The following is a 20,490-nucleotide window of genomic DNA, read 5'->3' on the forward strand; positions in this document are numbered from 1 at the left end:
GCATCGCAGATTACACGTCTCAGGTCCAAATCTCACGCCCCCCAGGGTGTGTAAGATTGGGTATGTAATGTCAAACCGAAAAGATTTTTGTTTCTCACAAACGAATATTATCTCCTTACATATCGTTAAATACCAGTGGCTGCTAAAAATTAATATTTTTGGGGCATTTTTTGATAATTTTTGTGGCTATAATTGCCCTGAACGGAACTCTGAACAAGCACCCAATCATGAATATGGAACTTCTATATTCCACAAAATAACTTGAAACATTCCTGTTTAGCACCGTATACAACACTCTGGGTGAGGTATTGGGCATATTACATAAATGCTTTAATATGCGATGCCAACATATTCAAGTTCATAACATTAGGCCAGTGGTCGGCAAACTTTATGTACTTGCAGGCCAGATATACACATTTCCGGTAGCGCGGGCGCCGCAATGTTTCTGCCTTAATTATAATTGCCTCATTAAACTTCAAATTATGGTGCATTTGCTTTCTTATGCTTTGTTAAAAGCCTGCCACAATAAGAAGTGTATGTGGAGTTTTTTAATATAACATTGTTTACTTATTATCAATGTGGAGGATGGCGTTGTTGTGGCAACATGGCCTGTGGGCCGTAGTTTGCCGACCCCTGCATTAGGCTATTTGGGATGGTTGCATTGTCGATATATTATATTTGGTAGAATCAATCAGCGAAACTCTTCATAAATTAAAATATGTTGAATTAACTGGCATTTTTGTGTCAGTCCGTATACTACAAAATTGTTCTGATAATTTGTGACAGGTTATACCTGAGTCCTGAATGCCCGTATACTACAAAATTGTTCTGATAATTTGTGGCAGGTTATACCTGAATGCCAATTGGTTCGTACCTCAACCAAAAATTAATTAATCAAGTCTTGATTTGGTTTTAAAAATGTCCAACCCAACCCTGTGTTATTGAGCTCATGGATAAGGCTGTATAGTTTATCTGTTTAAATATTATATTTCTGCCCTGGGTACTGATTGTTAATCACAACATGTATAATTCTCAATGTCGTCCTTATGCATTTTAATATATTACTTTTATTGTATACTATTATGGCATATTGTATACTTTTTCCGTAAGTTCCGTAAGTCAATGACACCACATTCCAATAGATCTATACAATTGTTCTGATCGCCTAATTGTCAACCACCGCTGTATATATCTATCAATATCCTATAGCATTTTATATATTATTTTTATAATTACGCAACCAAACCAAGATCTGTATAATATAAGGTACTACCAAAGTATGTGAACCAAGATGGCGGACACCGAAACGTAGTATGTGTACCAGGTTAGGGTTAGACCATAATTTCTGGTACAAATACTACGGGAGTCACTTGGCTAGTCCCCGAATTTGTAATAGAAATAAAACGAGGAAAATTGGAATACAAATACTACGTTCCGGTGTCCGCCATCTTGGTTCACATACTTCGGCATTACCTAATATAAAGCATTTAACAATATAAGGGGACAGATTTGAAAAGTCTTTGTTTTTTTTTAATTCTGCATTGAGAACCCAATTTATCACCTTGGTGAGGAGATGGGAATTTGATTTTAATCCAAGATGGAAATTACGAATATTGCATTCTAACTCATTATCTCATCCAGAAATTAAGTCAACCCAAAAAAATTAACTTTTGTCAATTTAAAAAAAATATAGGAGATAAATTAAAAAAATGATAGTACTAATATTATTGTGCCTTTTTTTACAAATAATTTTATAAACTCCATTTTTTCAATGTTCATTTACTAACCTGAGTAATTCAATAAATAGTCTTGCTGCACACTAACACAAATATATTTCTGTAACGTTTCGTCTACCACCTGGTAGAAATTCGGACTTGGATCATTTTGCAAATACGATAAAACGGGAAATAAGTAAGCAGACACCTAAAAGGCATGCCTATCCTAATTTGAATAGGAATGAACTAATAGCACTAAAAGAACTTGAAAAAAGAGCAGCAAGGGACATAGTTATAACTCCGACCGATAAAGGAGGGGGGATTTGCATCTTATCTCGAACGGACTATGTTTCTGAAGGGATGCGTCAATTAAACGACAAGTTGATCTACAGACCCCTACCAAAGGATAACTCCAGGCAAATTGGCAATGACGTTATCAAGCTATGCGCGAGGATGAAAGATGCAGGTGTGATAGACAATAAATTATTCAAAGCAATTTGTCCAAAAAACCCAAAACCAGGGCGCTTACGCCTTCAACCCAAGGTACATAAAATAAATCATCCCAGTCGCCCTATAATATCTAATAATGGTACCGCCACAGAGAAACTTTCGGCTTTTGTAGACAATAAATTGAGCCCCTTGATGTGCAAGAAAATAATACCATCATACATACGAGACAGTATGGATTTTTTGAATAACTTGAACGAAATCCAGACAGTCCAACAAGAATCTTTATTAGTAAGCATGGATGTGGTTTCACTTTACACAAATATCCCCCACAATAACGGTATAGCGTCAATGGAAAAATATCTTGATAAAATCAATAGTACAAAAAAAGAAATATTTTGGATATCAGAAGCAGCTGCCTTGGTTCTTAAGAACAACAACTTTGTTTTTGATGATAACTATTACCTTCAAATTCAAGGAACGGCGATGGGAACCAAATTTGCACCAAAATATGCTAATATCTTCATGGCTGATCTGGAATCTGAATTATTAGAGAAAACCCCTTTTAAACCGAAATATTATTGCCGCTTCATTGACGACTGTTTCATGATTTGGACGCATGGTAAAGAGAAACTTTTAGAATTTGTTAACTTAGCAAATTCATTACATCCGACCATCAAGTTTACTTTCGAATGCTCACCAAATAATATCACGTTTTTGGATGTCAAAGTTCACATCATTAAGGACAAATTAGAAACTGAAATTTTTAGCAAAGAAACAGATTCACACCAATACCTTTCACCATCTTCGTGTCATCCTAAACATATTACAAAAAATATTCCCAAAAGCCTTTTCATCCGAATACGAAGAGCTTGTTCAACTAACGAGTATTTCGATAAGCATGCAGAATTAATGAAACGATACCTTATGAAGAGAAATTATAAAGAAAATTTAATTGACAATGCCGTCCAGTTTGTAAAAAAATTAGATAGACAACTTCTTTTAACTCCCAACACGGAAAGTAAAAATGAAACTTTGCTCCCTTTTATTACAACCTATCATCCAACCTTACCAAATGTTCGAAAAATCTTTTCCGACTACCAATACATTTTAAACAATAACGAGAGATTGAAAGAAATTTTTCCAAATCCACCCAAATTAGCTCACCGAAAATGTCCCACACTCAGAAATAGGCTAGTCAGAGCCAAATTAAAGCCAAAATCACCTGTCAGCAACAATCCAGGTTTTTTTAAATGTGGAAGACAGTCATGCAGTACCTGCGAACATTCTGATGAAACGAAAGTAGCGACAAACAAACAAAAAACTATTCAACTAAAAATTACTCAAAAAATAACGTGCAATACGGAAAACGTCGTCTACTTGATAAGCTGTAAAAAATGTGGCATGCAGTACATTGGCGAAACAGGGAGGCATCTGAAATATCGTATTTCAGAACACATTAGAAGTATAAAATCAAAAAACAGAGACCTGGTCGTCGGTGCTCACTTTAACCAACCTTGACATTCACTGAAAGACTTTAATGTAATTGGAATTGAAAAACTGTTTCAAGACCATATTTACCGAAAAACTAAAGAATCATATTTCATTCAGCTACTTGGAACGCATGAACCATTGGGAATGAACATTAAAGAAGTTTAGGGCATTTAGGAACATTTTATACACCGTATATTTTCGTAATTTTACCGAATTTTTTTATTATTTTTTTTTGTTTATTTATTTTTTTTATTTTCCCCCATGTATTTTTTTTTTAGTGCAGGTAATTAAAATACAATCACCAATTTATTTATCTTTCAAATCCCATTGTTGTGATTTGTTATGTTGCCATGACACCCATTTTATGAATGTGCATGAAACTTTCATGTGTTTTTTAATTTTAAATATTTAAACTTAGTGTTGTTAATTAAATTTTCAATCACCACCTACATGAGTTCGTTAACTCACATTGTTATGATATTGTTTTGTTGCCATGGCACCCATTGTATAAATATGCTTGCAATGGGGGGTATTCATTATCGCCACTGAGCGTCGCCATTTTGTTTTTATGTGGGCATGCGCGGGAAAGTACTGTCTTCTGCTTACCCGCGACGTTGGACTGGTTTGGGCTTTTCGATTGCAATGGCGGCTCGTGCGTCTGGTGGTTCCAAATTGCATTGCTGCGTACCGTTGTGTAATGGCGATAGCCGTTACTCACCAGACTTATCGTTCCACTCTTTCCCCAAAAATGAAAAAATGAAGAGAGCGTGGATTCACAGTATTCGTCGCGATCCTGGTAAACATTTTCAAGTAAGTCAGTATATTGTGGCAAATATTTTTTTCTTCTGGTTTTAATTTTAGTTTTGACCCTGATTTTCTCTTCTCGCTTCTACTTTAGTTATTAGGCTATATCTATGCGGTTGTAGGCCATATGTGAGTGTATTTAAGGTGAGCACAGCCCACGACTTTCTTTTGCAGTTTTAGCAACAATTAATTTAACTAATGATTTGGTTTCTACGAAACTAACTACTTATCCTTCTTCTATGCTTTTGTGCCGGCGGATCGGTATGCATATAATGCAAGGATGCTGTAGCAAGAGTAAAGATAACTATCCTAAGTGATTTAAGAGTCTTGCTGTGAATCTTAGTGTGCAGCAAGACTCTTGAATCACTTAATTAAATTAATTTAACTTCTGCTCTTTTCAAATCTTAGTTAGGGCTCTTCTGATTCTGTAGACTAATAAGTGTTTATTTTGTCAATATCTTCCTGGTGTACTGATTATGGGAATCAAGCTAAACTTGATAACCTATATTATTATTAGGCGGCATACATTAATTCCTTGAAGCCTAGCTTCACTTTAGTTGGTGTTATTTATTCCGTTCGTATCAGCTAGTTTATTTTGACTTATTAAAACAGATTACACCAAGCACGCGAGTTTGTGGCAACCATTTCAGACCCGAAGACATATATGAGACGCCTTCTGGTCGACGCCGTTTGCACCACAACTCAGTTCCATCAAAATTTAGTTGGACAAAGTTAATTGCAGAGAGACCACTGCCAAACAGACTGAGGTAAAACAGAATATATCATTTTTTGAATTAGACTATACCACCATACTAGTATCAAACCAAAATTTAAAATTAACCAATTTGAAAAAATATTTTGACAGACTATAAAAGTCTAGAATATCAGGGTGGTCCAACATTGTCGGCTCCGCGGGCCACAAAATTATTTTTGCATTGTTAGCGGGCCACAATAGTGCCAAGAATAGGTAAACAGTGTAATACAAAATAAACACTTTCATTGTGCAAACACATAGTTATAAGATATAGCCTGCTCTGGCTAATAGAATCTGTATTCGGTTCTTAGTTTTCTATGATGCCTACATTGTTATATATGCAGCATATATTCCCGACAAAAAAGATAGAAAGCCAGATACTAATTTAGACTACCAAGCACATCATTCAACTTTGCTAGTTGCCTCACAGCTAGCCATAACAATAGTCAATTCAGTGCCATTATTTGATTTACACATATACATGCAATGCAGAGGATTCAATACTTGAAGCTGTAATTTGGGTACAATATGACTTTTCACCGATATCTGCTTCATCATATAATTGAGCCGTCTTATCATCCTTCCTTTCCCCAGGATGAATATGTGATTTCTTTGCTAATGAATTTTATTATATTTGTACAGAACCACTGATGATGCCACTGTACCAAGCAGTCGGACCAGCAGTCTGAGTTTTAATCACATTAATCCTACTCAAGTGGATCACAACTACTGCATTGTAGTGAAAACAGCTGAAGAAAAACTTGAGCAAGCTTTAAAAGAAATTGAGAATTTAAAAACTCAAGTTTCAAAGCTGTCAATATCTAAATTCGGTATGGAACGTTTCAAGGCGTCAAGCTCCATGATTAAATATTATACTGGCTTTAGTTCCTATTGTTTATTGATTGACTTTTTCCACATATTGTTGGACTGTGCTAACTCTTTAACACTATGGTCTGCTGTAAGCGAAGAAGTTTATAATGGAAGTAGCGATTTTTTAGACCACCCATGTAAGAAGCGATCGCTTCCACTGGCTGATGAACTATTTTTATTTTTGTGTCGTCTGAGACAGGGCTTTGATGAGATCCATCTTAGTGATGTTTTTTGCATATCACAGTCCACTGTCTCTCGGATAGTTATCACATGGGCTAATTTTCTTTATTTTACCTTGGCATCTATCCCAATTTGGCCTAATCGTGAGCAGGTTTATGAAAATATGCCACAGTGTTTTAAAAACCAAGGTTATGAATCTACACGCATAGTCCTTGACTGTTGTGAAATTTTATGCCAGTCACCATCTTCACTCATGCTCCAAAGTGAGTTTTTTTAATTTTATAAAAACCATACAACATTAAAATGTTTATTGGGTATTGCTCCCCATGGTCCAATAACTTTTGTCAGTTTATTATTTTGCGGTAGCATATCAGACAGTGAAATAACCCGGAGATCTGGAATTTTGAGTTTGCTTGAAAGAGGGGATTCGGGAATGTGCGACAAAGGATTTGCCATCAGGAGTCTCTTGGAAGTGAAAGGTGTGGGTCTAAATATTCCTCCATTCAACTTTAACGGGCGGTTCACATATGAGGAGGCATTGCGGTCCAGCAAGATTGCTTCACTTAGAGTCCACGTAGAACGAGCAATCAGAAGGGTGAAAGAATATCAGTTATTCGAAGGCAGAATACCACTGAGTATGCTAGGAACAGTTAATCAACTATGGACCGTTGCTTGCTTATTAACCAACTTTAGCGGTCCTTTGTTTTAGAAGTAGTTATTTAGTTTTATTTTTCAGTTTTAGTTTGTTTATTGTTGAATAATTATTTTTAGTTCGAGCAGTTTAGTTTATCAAATACATTCAGGACATATTTTATGTCCCTTTAAAGATCTTAGCTTTGTTAGAATATACAGCAGAGGGCGTGGGTGTCACAACATTATATTAGGTTAACAGTAAAAGAAAAGGGAAAATTCAGAATAGCCTTTTGTACTGCCTGTCTCGCCTGTTTTCAACAAATTGCACTATGGCGAATACACAAAATACTAATTTATTGAAAAATAGTTGAAAGCCCAAAGCAACTGGTTACTACATTCTAAATTTAAAGCAATAAAATACATAAATGCCTAGGCAAGTTTTTTCTCTTGATATAAAATTATCCTTCAGACATTTCACAAAGTGAAAAATTTTTGTCCTCAAGATGACATGTTTGTTGCAATCGTATTTATGAAATGATCATAAAAAAAGGATTCCAGACGCATTTGTAGGTCCAGAAAATATGCATCATCAAAATGTATGCGATCAATAAAACATGCACCCGAAGGTAAAAGAATAATGATGTCACACCACTTGAGTCCTGTGATTCCTAAACACCCCATTATTTGAAAATAATAATCATGATTCATTTTAAATGTCCATTCCCCTTTACCATTTTTAAAAAGACAAGAAACCTTGTCAAAAGTGTCAGACATAGGGCATTTGACTTCTAATAAGCCATAGCATAGGTTGCCATCACAAGATGGGTCGTAAACTTTACGATCTGGTGAACACCCCAACCAGGGACAAGTTGAAGATATTACCAATCCACATGGGGAACACTGGCATTTTTTTATTTCCTCGTATAATTTTACTGCTTCTGGTTCCATTTGGATACCTCTTTTCATTGCTGCAGTTTGAAATAATTTGGAAGAAGTAAGATTTGAAGCAAGGGAGTCAAAATTTGAAACACGTTTATAAATTCGGCCAAATTTGGATGCTGTAATTCTAAATTTTCGTTGTTGGTGCCAAATCGGAGAGTTATACTGATTTCGAGTCATAAATTCAATGTGTTTACAATCTTCTCTGCCCAAAGTCAGATTTTGCATCACTTTGTGTTGCATTTCTGTTAGCACCGTGTTAGTCTGTGGAGACAAACTAGACAGAGGGAGAGAAGGGAATTCAAAACTTTTCTCATCACATATCTGTTGATATGCTAGAGGACTCCCAAATGGTGCTTGTCCAAAATTTGTTGAAATACTTACAACAGAAGATGGATTTGACGGCAAAATTGTATTTAACTGAATATTATATTGACTAAAATTTAGAAAGCTCTGCCATTGCGGGATTCTTCCAGGTTTGTGTAGAGTGCTGCGAATTGTTCTGATGGATTTCGAACATGGATTTTGAATAATAATTTTTTGAATAGGCAGCTGCTTGAATCCTTCGCTTCTTGGATGATGCCATGATTGTAATTGCATAGTGCCAGTGATAGCTGGGGGGACTTTCTTTAGTTGGAGATTGCTGAAATGCGCAGTGCAGTACAACAATGCTAAAGAATGACAGCAAATTGCTTCTCCCACTGTACAAGAGCAAGTAGCACTCAGTACATTGTTCCGTCGCAAAGTTACAAATAATGAATGAGGTGGCTCGTTTTTTCTTTGTGATCGATAACATCTTGCCTTTATTAAAAAATTCTGACCATCTTGGAAAACTGTGAAAATAATAATGCATATTAGTGATAAGTTACAGCTTAATTTGCTTTCAATGGTTGTTGCATATTCAGCATGGTTTAATCGAAACCTAGGTGTAATGAGATTAGATAGTTGATTTATCTCAAACTCCTCCATTGTACAAAAATGCCAACAGCAGACGGAGATTCTAGAAAAGCTGTGTAAATTATAAGCTGCCCCCTGCCTTTTAGATCCCCTATAAAAATAAATAGGTAATCCTGAATAGCCCATGAATAAATGTACATCACAAGTCATTATTTACTGACGTTCTTAATGCTTAAAATTATAACAGTGGTTACGGTACATGTGACATCATCATGTCCCGCTCGCTGAAAAATCTTACTTGCCCTACCTAACTTACCATACCTTTGTAATCGTGGATGAAAGACTCCCAGAAGTATTTGTATCCTCTCTTGGCGCTATTTCCATTCCCAGCATGCTTTTCAGCATATTCTGTAACGTCATCAAAACTAAAATCAGGAAGATATTTCAAATCGTCGCTAAAGATACGCTCAGCCATTACACAGACAGATAAAAAAAAACGCGCCAGAGTAACAATCGCGAAGTCGTCGTCTGACGTCCTGCTCACTATCCAGTGGAGGCGCTAAAGAAGTGAATACCCTCCATTGCTGTTCTTGCTTTAGTTGAAATATGTATGTCTGAGGAAGTTTGACCGTGGTCAGACGAAACGTTACAGAAATATATTTGTGTTAGTGTGCAGCAAGACTATTTATTGAATTACTCAGGATAGTTATCTTCACTCTTGCTACAGCATCCTTGCATTATATGCATACGGATCCACCGACGCAAAAGCATAGAAAACGGAAAAGTAGTTGGTCTTGTAGAAACCCAATCGATAGCACAAGTTAACATTATCGCAAGACTTCTGTATCCGAAAATGGATCCTACCGATTCCCGACTCGTCAACGACAGCAAGAATAGCATTTACAAATATCATAGACAGGATTTCAACAATCTGAAGAGAATGGCTTTAAAAGCGGTACGATTACAACACCACAAATCAAACCTAGAGCAGTTTGTAACTACAAGAACATCTCCAAAAGGTTTGACATTTACTCTTAAATCATGTACAGTTCCAGTTAAGAACAAAGAAAAATGGTACAACCTTCACAAAGAATTCTCTAAACAACTAACTAGACAGGCTCTAAAAGAATGTTGTAGAGCACTAAAAGATGTAAGTGCACATAAAATGGAAATAGAAAAGAGGTTAGCAACCAAACTTGACTCAGGTACTTGGAATACAACCCGATCAATGGTTGACATGTCCATCAAAAAATTGACCGAAAAACTAGATAGAACTAGAAGAAAAAAACAAAACAAGTTCACATTGAACGAGAGTAATTCAAAAAAACGAGATCCACAATGTCCTACCAGACAAGAATCAAAAAGGAAAAATAGAAGATTCTCCAAAAAGAAAAGAAGACCAAAGGAAGAAATAATACCAATACCATCTACAATACACAATCTTTCAAATGTTCCATTAACCGAAACACAAATTAACGTACTTGAGAAAGGACTTGGTTTCAGCCCAACTCCGGAAAAATATGATAAATTTCAACTACAAGCAGATATTGAGAGAACTATAAGAAACTACAGATTGAAAGAATTCTTTTTTGACATACCATCTAACGATAATTACAATGAGCCCAACACAGCGTATCCAAAATCTTTGCAGATAGCAAGCAAATGGACACCACCACCTGGTAGAAATTCGGACTTGGATCATTTTGCAAATACGATAAAACGGGAAATAAGTAAGCAGACACCTAAAAGGCATGCCTATCCTAATTTGAATAGGAATGAACTAATAGCACTAAAAGAACTTGAAAAAAGAGCAGCAAGGGACATAGTTATAACTCCGACCGATAAAGGAGGGGGGATTTGCATCTTATCTCGAACGGACTATGTTTCTGAAGGGATGCGTCAATTAAACGACAAGTTGATCTACAGACCCCTACCAAAGGATAACTCCAGGCAAATTGGCAATGACGTTATCAAGCTATGCGCGAGGATGAAAGATGCAGGTGTGATAGACAATAAATTATTCAAAGCAATTTGTCCAAAAAACCCAAAACCAGGGCGCTTACGCCTTCAACCCAAGGTACATAAAATAAATCATCCCAGTCGCCCTATAATATCTAATAATGGTACCGCCACAGAGAAACTTTCGACTTTTGTAGACAATAAATTGAGCCCCTTGATGTGCAAGAAAATAATACCATCATACATACGAGACAGTATGGATTTTTTGAATAACTTGAACGAAATCCAGACAGTCCAACAAGAATCTTTATTAGTAAGCATGGATGTGGTTTCACTTTACACAAATATCTCCCACAATAACGGTATAGCGTCAATGGAAAAATATCTTGATAAAATCAATAGTACAAAAAAAGAAATATTTTGGATATCAGAAGCAGCTGCCTTGGTTCTTAAGAACAACAACTTTGTTTTTGATGATAACTATTACCTTCAAATTCAAGGAACGGCGATGGGAACCAAATTTGCACCAAAATATGCTAATATTTTCATGGCCGATCTGGAATCTGAATTATTAGAGAAAACCCCTTTTAAACCGAAATATTATTGCCGCTTCATTGACGACTGTTTCATGATTTGGACGCATGGTAAAGAGAAACTTTTAGAATTTGTTAACTTAGCAAATTCATTACATCCGACCATCAAGTTTACTTTCGAATGCTCACCAAATAATATCACGTTTTTGGATGTCAAAGTTCACATCATTAAGGACAAATTAGAAACTGAAATTTTTAGCAAAGAAACAGATTCACACCAATACCTTTCACCATCTTCGTGTCATCCTAAACATATTACAAAAAATATTCCCAAAAGCCTTTTCATCCGAATACGAAGAGCTTGTTCAACTAACGAGTATTTCGATAAGCATGCAGAATTAATGAAACGATACCTTATGAAGAGAAATTATAAAGAAAATTTAATTGACAATGCCGTCCAGTTTGTAAAAAAATTAGATAGACAACTTCTTTTAACTCCCAACACGGAAAGTAAAAATGAAACTTTGCTCCCTTTTATTACAACCTATCATCCAACCTTACCAAATGTTCGAAAAATCTTTTCCGACTACCAATACATTTTAAACAATAAGTAGAGATTGGAAGAAATTTTTCCAAATCCACCCAAATTAGCTCACCGAAAATGTCCCACACTCAGAGATAGGCGAGTCAGAGCCAAATTAAAGCCAAAATCACCTGTCAGCAACAATCCAGGTTTTTTTAAATGTGGAAGACAGTCATGCAGTACCTGCGAACATTCTGATGAAACGAAAGTAGCGACAAACAAACAAAAAACTATTCAACTAAAAATTACTCAAAAAATAACGTGCAATACGGAAAACGTCGTCTACTTGATAAGCTGTAAAAAATGTGCCATGCAGTACATTGGCGAAACAGGGAGGCATCTGAAATATCGTATTTCAGAACACATTAGAAGTATAAAATCAAAAAACAGAGACCTGGTCGTCGGTGCTCACTTTAACCAACCTGGACATTCACTGAAAGACTTTAATGTAATTGGAATTGAAAAACTGTTTCAAGACCATATTTACCGAAAAACTAAAGAATCATATTTCATTCACCTACTTGGAACGCATGAACCATTGGGAATGAACATTAAAGAAGTTTAGGGCATTTAGGAACATTTTATACACCGTATATTTTCGTAATTTTACCGAATTTTTTTTTTATTTTTTTTTGTTTATTTATTTTTTTTTATTTTCCCCCATGTATTTTTTTAGTGCAGGTAATTAAAATACAATCACCAATTTATTTATCTTTCAAATCCCATTGTTGTGATTTGTTATGTTGCCATGACACCCATTTTATGAATGTGCATGAAACTTTCGTGTGTTTTTTAATTTTAAATATTTAAACTTAGTGTTGTTAATTAAATTTTCAATCACCACCTACATGAGTTCGTTAACTCACATTGTTATGATATTGTTTTGTTGCCATGGCACTCATTGTATAAATATGCTTGCAATTGCTGTTCTTGCTTTAGTTGAAATATGTATGTCTGAGGAAGTTTGACCGTGGTCAGACGAAACGTTACAGAAATATATTTGTGTTAGTGTGCAGCAAGACTATTTATTGAATTACTCAGGATAGTTATCTTCACTCTTGCTACAGCATCCTTGCATTATATGCATACGGATCCACCGACGCAAAAGCATAGAAAACGGAAAGGTAGTTGGTCTTGTAGAAACCCAATCGATAGCACAAGTTCATTTACTAATATCGAAGTCTCAAAAATGTCGTGTTCCACACTTGTCTTTTTTAGATCATTTTTCTCATTTTGCAACACTAGTACCACTCTTTTGGGTTTCAGTAGATATTCAATGTGAAAAAATGGCATGTGAAGTGGGTATGGCAGGATGGTAATAAGTATGCATACGAAATTAGATTTGAACAATTAGGACTGGTGTGTGGCACAGCATTTTGGGACGTTCAATTAAAATGGCGCTTCAAATTGTCTGAAAAATCTCCTTATCCACTCTCTTTAACAATTGTAATAATTTTATTGTAAGAATGATTTTTCAATTATCCATAAACCTGATTGTAGATCGGTTGCAACGTGTGTCATTTTATTTCTTGAGAAAGAAAACCATGTCAATGTGATAGAGGGGGAGTTTATCATCATTTCAATAAATAAAGAAGTAGTTATTTGTGAAGAAACTCACTGAATACACATTAACTTTTAAAGTCTATTTTCAATATAATTAGAATTCGAAAATATTTTAGAATGTATTGGGAAAGGTAGATTGATTGGTTTTGTCAATCCCACAAATAAAAATATTTTTAATTCAAGAAAAAATCAATCGATGTATGACGCTTCTTTCGCCCTGAACAAGGCCTTGTACAACCATCCACTCATATCTAATATTTCGTAAAAAGCTAATATTCATTTAAAATGACCAGAATATCTTTGGTTGGGTATTGCTCATCCAATTCATTTCACCTTGGGTAAAGTGGGGATGACGTCATGAAACTCTAACCTGAAATGTGTGATCTCAATACCAACACAGATAAATCCAACACGTTGGACACGAGGCCATCGCCACACTCAACGTATTTCTCCATCATTACAGTAACCACATCTTGTTGTCCCATGTAGTCTACAGGTGGGCTAGGATTGAGTGAGAATGACACCAGGGAATTTACCAATGTTCTTTTAAGATAGTTAACCAATGACCTAACCACCTGTTGGTCCTCAGATATTGCTCAGTTTATAGAAGGTTGGATATGGAAATAGCAATCTGGTTAACCTTTCTATATGCCTTGAGTTGGACAGTTGAGAAAGTCAAATTAGATAATTCAATACTAGATTTGAGTCATCTGATTTAATGATTTACCAGTAAGTCTTGCTAATGGCTCGACTTGACAACATGTGAGATATGATACTGTTTATGTCTAGTCCTCAGGCATGTAGTATTTAGTTTTAAAATGAGTAGCAATCAAATAAGGCTCTTTTCCTTCCACATTGACAGAGTCGAATAATGAAATTTCAAGGAGTGTCAGCAGCGCAATAGCAAGAGCGCTGCAAACTCAGCACCTTAACAGTTACCCCATACATTCATAACTATTGCATATATCTTCACCCTTTCTGACAAAATGGACTTCGCGATAGAAGGTTTAGAATTCAACTCTGTATTTGGACGTATAGTTTATTAAACATTCACAAAATTGCTACCCCAAATCCCACCCTTCAATTCTGTAATGCATAACTGTTGTTTTTCATATTAATAAAACTGTTTATCGTCTCATCGGTGTGGTGCCTCATTCTAAGCGATAGGAGTACGCTTTTCCGGCACACATCTGATTACCCTGCATGGTTCGAATCCGTGGGGATAATTATATGTGAAAGGATTGCTGGACTCTCGCCAACACAGGGTGGTGTTACGGATTTCACTTGTATAAGTCTATTTTATAGGTATATTTTGATTTTCCCTCCCTCTCCCCTAAAAACAAATATATACAAATATTTGTTTAACTAATCTCATACTCGACATGGACTGGTAACCGGACAAGACGCTGTGGTCCTCGCCTCCGGGAAAGAAGCATATGTAAATTTAGTATACTATCTTTTATCACTGACAGAACATAATGTTCATGGAAAGATGAAATTGTTAGGTCCGTCTTCAATTATGATTTAGAGTTTTCCGAGTGTTGTAAACTTTTTATAGTATTGTGACTTACTTATCACTAGCGCAATTCCATCATATAACGTACCGGGCAGGAGAAGGTAAATGCTTATAGTCGATGTCTTCTTGATTGTCATATTCGAACGGGGACTTCCCCCGCGCACAACAGCGCCACCAATCAGATATATAGTTGGTTGGGATTTCAGTAATCAGTAATCAGTAGTTTATTTCTCACCATACTTAAAATAGGCACAAACATACAAATTGCAATAAATTAAATTATAAATTGGCCATATTTCAGGGTGAAGGAGACGCGAGAAACCAATACTGGTTATCGAGCAGCGGCACCTATAAAATAAGTCTAACACTATAATTTAAAAAACAAAAAAACGAACTAAGTTTAAATAAATTGAGGAAAAAAATACATAAAATATCTCGAGACGATCTGCTGTAACCAGCAATCGCTCGCTTCAACCAAAGTGACTATAATAGTCACTTAGGCTTCAACAAAAGAAAAGACAACTCCGAACACCACTGATTCGGTAGCCATGGAGATGGCGTTAGTGGATTGTATCACAACAATGCTATTGTGATGCCCATTAGCTAACAATGGGCAATAAATGTCAAATTCTGATGGCGCATGGTTATTGGTTACAGTGGAACCCATGGTTTGCTGAGGGCGACAACAGGATCAGCAACGAATAAACCATACCTTTATGCTAGAAAGGAATTGAGGTACCTGTTAATGGGATCTAGTGATTGGCAGCTGGAGTCAGGGCTTCACATAACGTTACAGGAAATATAAAATCAGGGAAGACATGAAATATCAAAATGTGAAAGATATTCCATAACAGTCATTCAAAACGAATGTAACCTAGTATCAACATTCACAGTGAAAAACTAGATAGACTACAAGACATGAAACAGCAAAACTAAGAAGAGTCAAGTACCGTAGTCTAATAGTTGAGTGAACCAATGAAGCAAAGTTTAAAAGTACATAAAAAAAATATTATTTATCAGGTAATACTTTTACAATGTTATATAAGAGTATAATGACAATCAGATAAACAATTTAGGCTTTACTGACTGCAAGAGAAAACAAGTCACAATGTTATGCTAATTAACCAAGATCTTGAGCAGATGGGCTTAGAATTTCAATGTGGTTAAATTCGTACAAAGCTTCATGAACCATCTCAAACATAAGAAAAGTAGTTTACTATATTGTGCAGGTTACGAACAAATACAGGTCATGCAATTAGCATGGCACACTTTACATAATTCAAAAAATGACATGAAAAAATTGAAAAAAAAAAAAGTATAATTATTACAGGTATAGGCCTAGCGGAGCAAGCGGGAAAGAGTGCCGAGGCCACATCATTTGGATGCAATCACAGCAGACTGGTAAGGTGACAGCAAGAATTTTTTATATTTTGTTTTGAAAGTTTCATAAGAAGAGTCACGTAAGATTTGGGGAATACTATTCCAAATTACAACACCCTTATACTTCAAGGAGTTTTGGGACTTGCTTAGCGAAAATCTGGGAACAAAAAAATTCGATTTTGTCGAAGAGCGTGTGTTATGCTCATGCACATTACTGAGAACAGTGAAATAATCAGCGAAAGCTGCAGGCAATTGGTTGTTGTGGAACTGGTGCATAATCTTAGAAATTTCTAATTTATAGATGTCAGACAATTTTAGCACCCTGGCTTTATGATATAGGGTGTTTATGTTTGAACGAACTGGTGCTCCGGAGAGAATTTTAACAGCCCTATTTTGTAAAATCTCTAATTTACGCAAGCTAGTTTGAGTAGCGGAGCCCCATGCAGCTAAGGCGTATTGGATATGTGATTGAAAAAGAGCAAAGTAAATAGTCCGCAGAGTTGGGCTCGGCACATAATACTTGAGTTTTCCCAGAATCCCTACTGATCTGGAGAGTTTCTTGTACATTTCAGTGATGTGGCTGTTCCATTTGAGTTGATGGTCAATATGAAGCCCAAGATATCTATAAGACTGGACGATTTCTAGTGGAATACCATTAATTTTAATTGAAAGACTTGAATTTCTAGTCCGGCTTTTAGGGCTGAATAACATGACTTTGGATTTTTCCACATTTACAGTGAGTTTATTGCATATCATCCACTCATATACTTTATTAATTCCAGTGTTCACTTTGGCTTGGAGTGTGATCAAATCCTTCGCACTATCGAGAAGGCAGGCATCATCGGCAAACAATTTTGTCAGGAAATTAGAGCTGTTCGATAAATCGTTTATAAAAAGTAAGAAACCAAGAGGTCCTAATACACTACCCTGTGGAATTCCATACTGGATGGGCAACATTGGAGATTTATGAGAATTGACCTCTACATATTGGTACCGACAAGACAGGTAATCAGTTAATAAGTTGCCTGAAACACCTCGAAAGCCATAATGTCTTAGTTTATGAGAAAGAATATGATGATCGACAGTATCAAAGGCTTTTTTTAAATCTAGAAAAGTACAACAAACAAATTCCCCCTTGTCAAGTTTGTCATAAATGGACGAAATTAAATCTAGAATAGCATGGTTGGTAGAGTGTTTGGTCTGAAATCCAAATTGGCACTTGTCGATCAAGTTAAATTTTGAACAAAAATTAATCATTCTCTTATACAATAATTTTTCTAGAATAATGCCGATTGCTGGTAGAATGGAAATTGGTCGGTAATTAGATGGATCATTTCTTTTGCCATTTTTAAATATAGGGATCACTCTAGCTATCTTAAGTGAGGAGGGAAAAATACCTAATCTAAATGAAGAGTTGAAAAAATGGCTTAGCGCTGGGGATATGATGTCTGCGACTATTTTTAAGAAGTGAGATGGAATACCATCAGGACCAACTGCTTTACCCTTTTTCAGATTCGAGATTATTTGAAGAATCTCTGTGGTTGACGTCGACTCAAGATAGAAAGAGTTTCCTAGGGGAACACCCAAGAAATCTGTGATTGTATTAGAGCTCTGAGAGATTTTTCTTGCAAGTCTCTCACCAACTGTTGAGAAGAATTTATTGAATTCATTGGCCACCAAGACAGGATCTGACACTGAGGTACCATTTTCAAGTTTTAATTCTAAGATGGAAATATCATCTCTGGACTTGATCTTAATAATGTCGTTAATAGTTTTCCATGTGCGTTTAACATCTCCTCGGTTATTCTCAAGGACGTTTTGGTAATATAATTGTTTTGATTTTCTCTGCAAGTGAGTAAGGATATTTTTATACTTTTCAAAATGGGAGCGCTGGTTTAAATTGCCCTGCAAGTACATTTTTTTGAACATATTGTTCTTGTGCCGAATTGACCTACGAATTCCTCTAGTGATCCACGGCTTGGAAAATAATTTATTTTCTTTACGTGATAAAGGACGTAAGGGGGCGTGTTTATTTATTAACCATTTTAAATGGCCAATGAAGGAGTCAAGAGAGAGATTGAAATTTTCTTTAGTTAGAGAAACACCCATATAATTATCACACATCGACTCAATTTCCGATCTGAAAGAGTCGCTACAAAAGTTTTTCATATCGCGCCTCATTCTGATTTTTGTTTTGGGGCCAACATTCATGCCCGAAATAGTACACATTACTGGAAAGTGGTCAGTTATATCGCTAAGCAAAATAAAGGTAGAGGAGAGAAGATTTATGGTATTTGTGTAAATATGATCTATGAGGGTGTGGGAGGATGGAGTGACTCTAGTTGGTTTTGTTATTACTGGCATTACAAAGTGGGATATTAGCATGTTGAAATAGTTGGTAGTGGAATTGTCGCAGGTGTCAAGTAAGTTGATATTGAAGTCACCTAACAGTACAAATTTCTTTTTCGCCACTGCCAGCTTCTCAAATACACCAGCCATTGCTTTAGTGAATGATGGAGTACTACATTTGGGATGTTTGTAAATCACACCGATTACAAGGCTCTGGTTGTTGGAATTTAGCCTTGTCTCAATCCAAAAATCCTCACAATTTGGCAAAGTTAGATCAAATTCTTGGATCACTTGATATTCTAAATTGTTTCTTATATAAAATCCAACGCCACCTGCCATGGTTGGAGTGGGGACATGAAAAAATGCGTAACCAGGGATGTCTATCTTCTGCTCATCCGTGGTTTCGGCTTTGGTGTTACGGTGTTGTTGAAAGTATTGTTCGTTTCGGTGTTCGACATGTTGCTGATTTAACCAAGATGTTGAGCTGGCAGCAATGTTTGTTAGGTTAGACTATTGCTATTTATTGGTAGATTTTAAACCTTAATCAATTAGAGAACATCAATTGGGAACATTTTCCAAACCACGTACACCCATTATATCCAGAACATTTATCTTATTATTTGACATTGTTCTTATATTAATTTATCTCTGAAACGGTTTTTGTATCTTTTTTCAATAGTGTTTATATGATTTATTCTAACGATCATAAGGGGGCGATAGATACCAGGTATTAAGACCATGGACATCATTAATTTATCAAAAGCATTTTAACCGCTGAATTTAGTCAGTGAAAGCAAAATTAAAGGTAAATGTTACCAGCAAGTCATCCTAAATCTTCTAGTTAGTAGTTACCAACTGAAAATTCTTTATTTTAAAAATATATTTAAGAACTATTTTGGTCATGAAGGCAGTAAATAGGACCAATTAAAAAGATTTAACAATAAACTAGATAAATTCATTTTAATTTCCTTATGCAAGACAATTTAGGATGAAAAACGTATGAAAACAATTTTGAAGTATATAAAATTTCAACTAATGTTCAGGAAGCATTGTATTTCCATGAAGTATTAAAACAATAGAACAGGACTTCAGAATTTATTTTTCAAAAATAGTAAGACAGTTGCAATATCGGAATATATATGCACCCAATTAATTGTCTAAGATGTCAGTATGTTACTAGTTAAATGTTGCAGATGAATAGGCATATTTTACTTATAATAAAAAGATAAGAGGTACTGGAGTGTGAGTGACTTGGTTTATGAGGGCCTGAAGTAATTTCCAGGGTAACAGGGCATCAGTTTGCTAAGTTACATTCTGAGAGGTGTTGGTCATGGTTTGATCTCTAGACAGACAAAAATTCACTGTGACCTATAATAGCCAATTTCATCCTGCTGTAGCAAATCAAACAATATTAGGTTTCTGTCCATTGATAAGCAGCTAAGATCTATTACATTTAACTAACAATTTAATTTTCAATCTTCTATTTGCGACCAAAATCTACATTATCAGCTTAATATTTTAACATTGGTGTATTTTCCTTTTTACTTATGAAGTAAGTTTTGATTTGTTTCTTCTGAAAGGTTCTAAATTTGGGCTATTTTCATATTTTGTGCTTAGTTCAAAACTTGTCGTATGTATCAGAATCATTTTCTTTATAAAATTAATTATAAAGTTCAATAATTGATATTTGATTTGTCTCGCAATGGCAATGATTTGCTATTTGGTTCTTGCTAAGATGAAACAATTATCTGCCCCTAATATATATATATCATCTAGATAGGGCAAATTATACAAAATTTGTTTTTTGTCCTAGAATAGGCATGAGTCCTATAAAAATGTGGGGCCCACTGTGCATAGGGGATGACCTATAAATT

General features: G+C 35.5%; 2 protein-coding genes across 4 annotated transcripts; one reads left to right on the plus strand and one right to left on the minus strand.

Moving 5' to 3' along the window:
* The first annotated feature begins 4,183 nt into the window (after positions 1 to 4,183).
* Positions 4,184 to 6,665, plus strand: LOC120346532 (uncharacterized). The gene is made up of 3 exons (XM_078113121.1): positions 4,184 to 4,466; positions 5,073 to 5,227; positions 5,857 to 6,665. The coding sequence occupies exons 1-3, from the start codon at positions 4,233 to 4,235 to the stop codon at positions 6,539 to 6,541; spliced, it is 1,074 nt and encodes a 357-aa protein (XP_077969247.1). The 5' UTR covers positions 4,184 to 4,232; the 3' UTR covers positions 6,542 to 6,665.
* A 146-nt stretch (positions 6,666 to 6,811) lies between these two features.
* LOC120345390 (uncharacterized) lies at positions 6,812 to 9,293 on the minus strand. 3 transcript variants are annotated; one of them, XM_078113118.1, is made up of 2 exons: positions 9,055 to 9,293; positions 6,812 to 8,669 (listed from the first exon to the last, which is right to left on the minus strand). In XM_078113118.1, exons 1-2 carry the CDS (start codon positions 9,206 to 9,208, stop codon positions 7,396 to 7,398), a joined length of 1,428 nt encoding a protein of 475 aa, XP_077969244.1. In that variant the 5' UTR covers positions 9,209 to 9,293; the 3' UTR covers positions 6,812 to 7,395. The 3 variants fall into 3 exon arrangements, with proteins under 3 accessions (XP_077969244.1, XP_077969245.1, XP_077969246.1); XM_078113119.1 differs by having other exon boundaries at positions 9,050 to 9,252; XM_078113120.1 differs by having other exon boundaries at positions 7,857 to 8,669; positions 9,050 to 9,208.
* Between the last annotated feature and the right edge of the window lie 11,197 nt (positions 9,294 to 20,490).

Source organism: Styela clava, chromosome 5, assembly GCF_964204865.1.
Source record: "Styela clava chromosome 5, kaStyClav1.hap1.2, whole genome shotgun sequence".
NCBI classification, from domain to species: Eukaryota; Metazoa; Chordata; class Ascidiacea; order Stolidobranchia; family Styelidae; genus Styela; species Styela clava.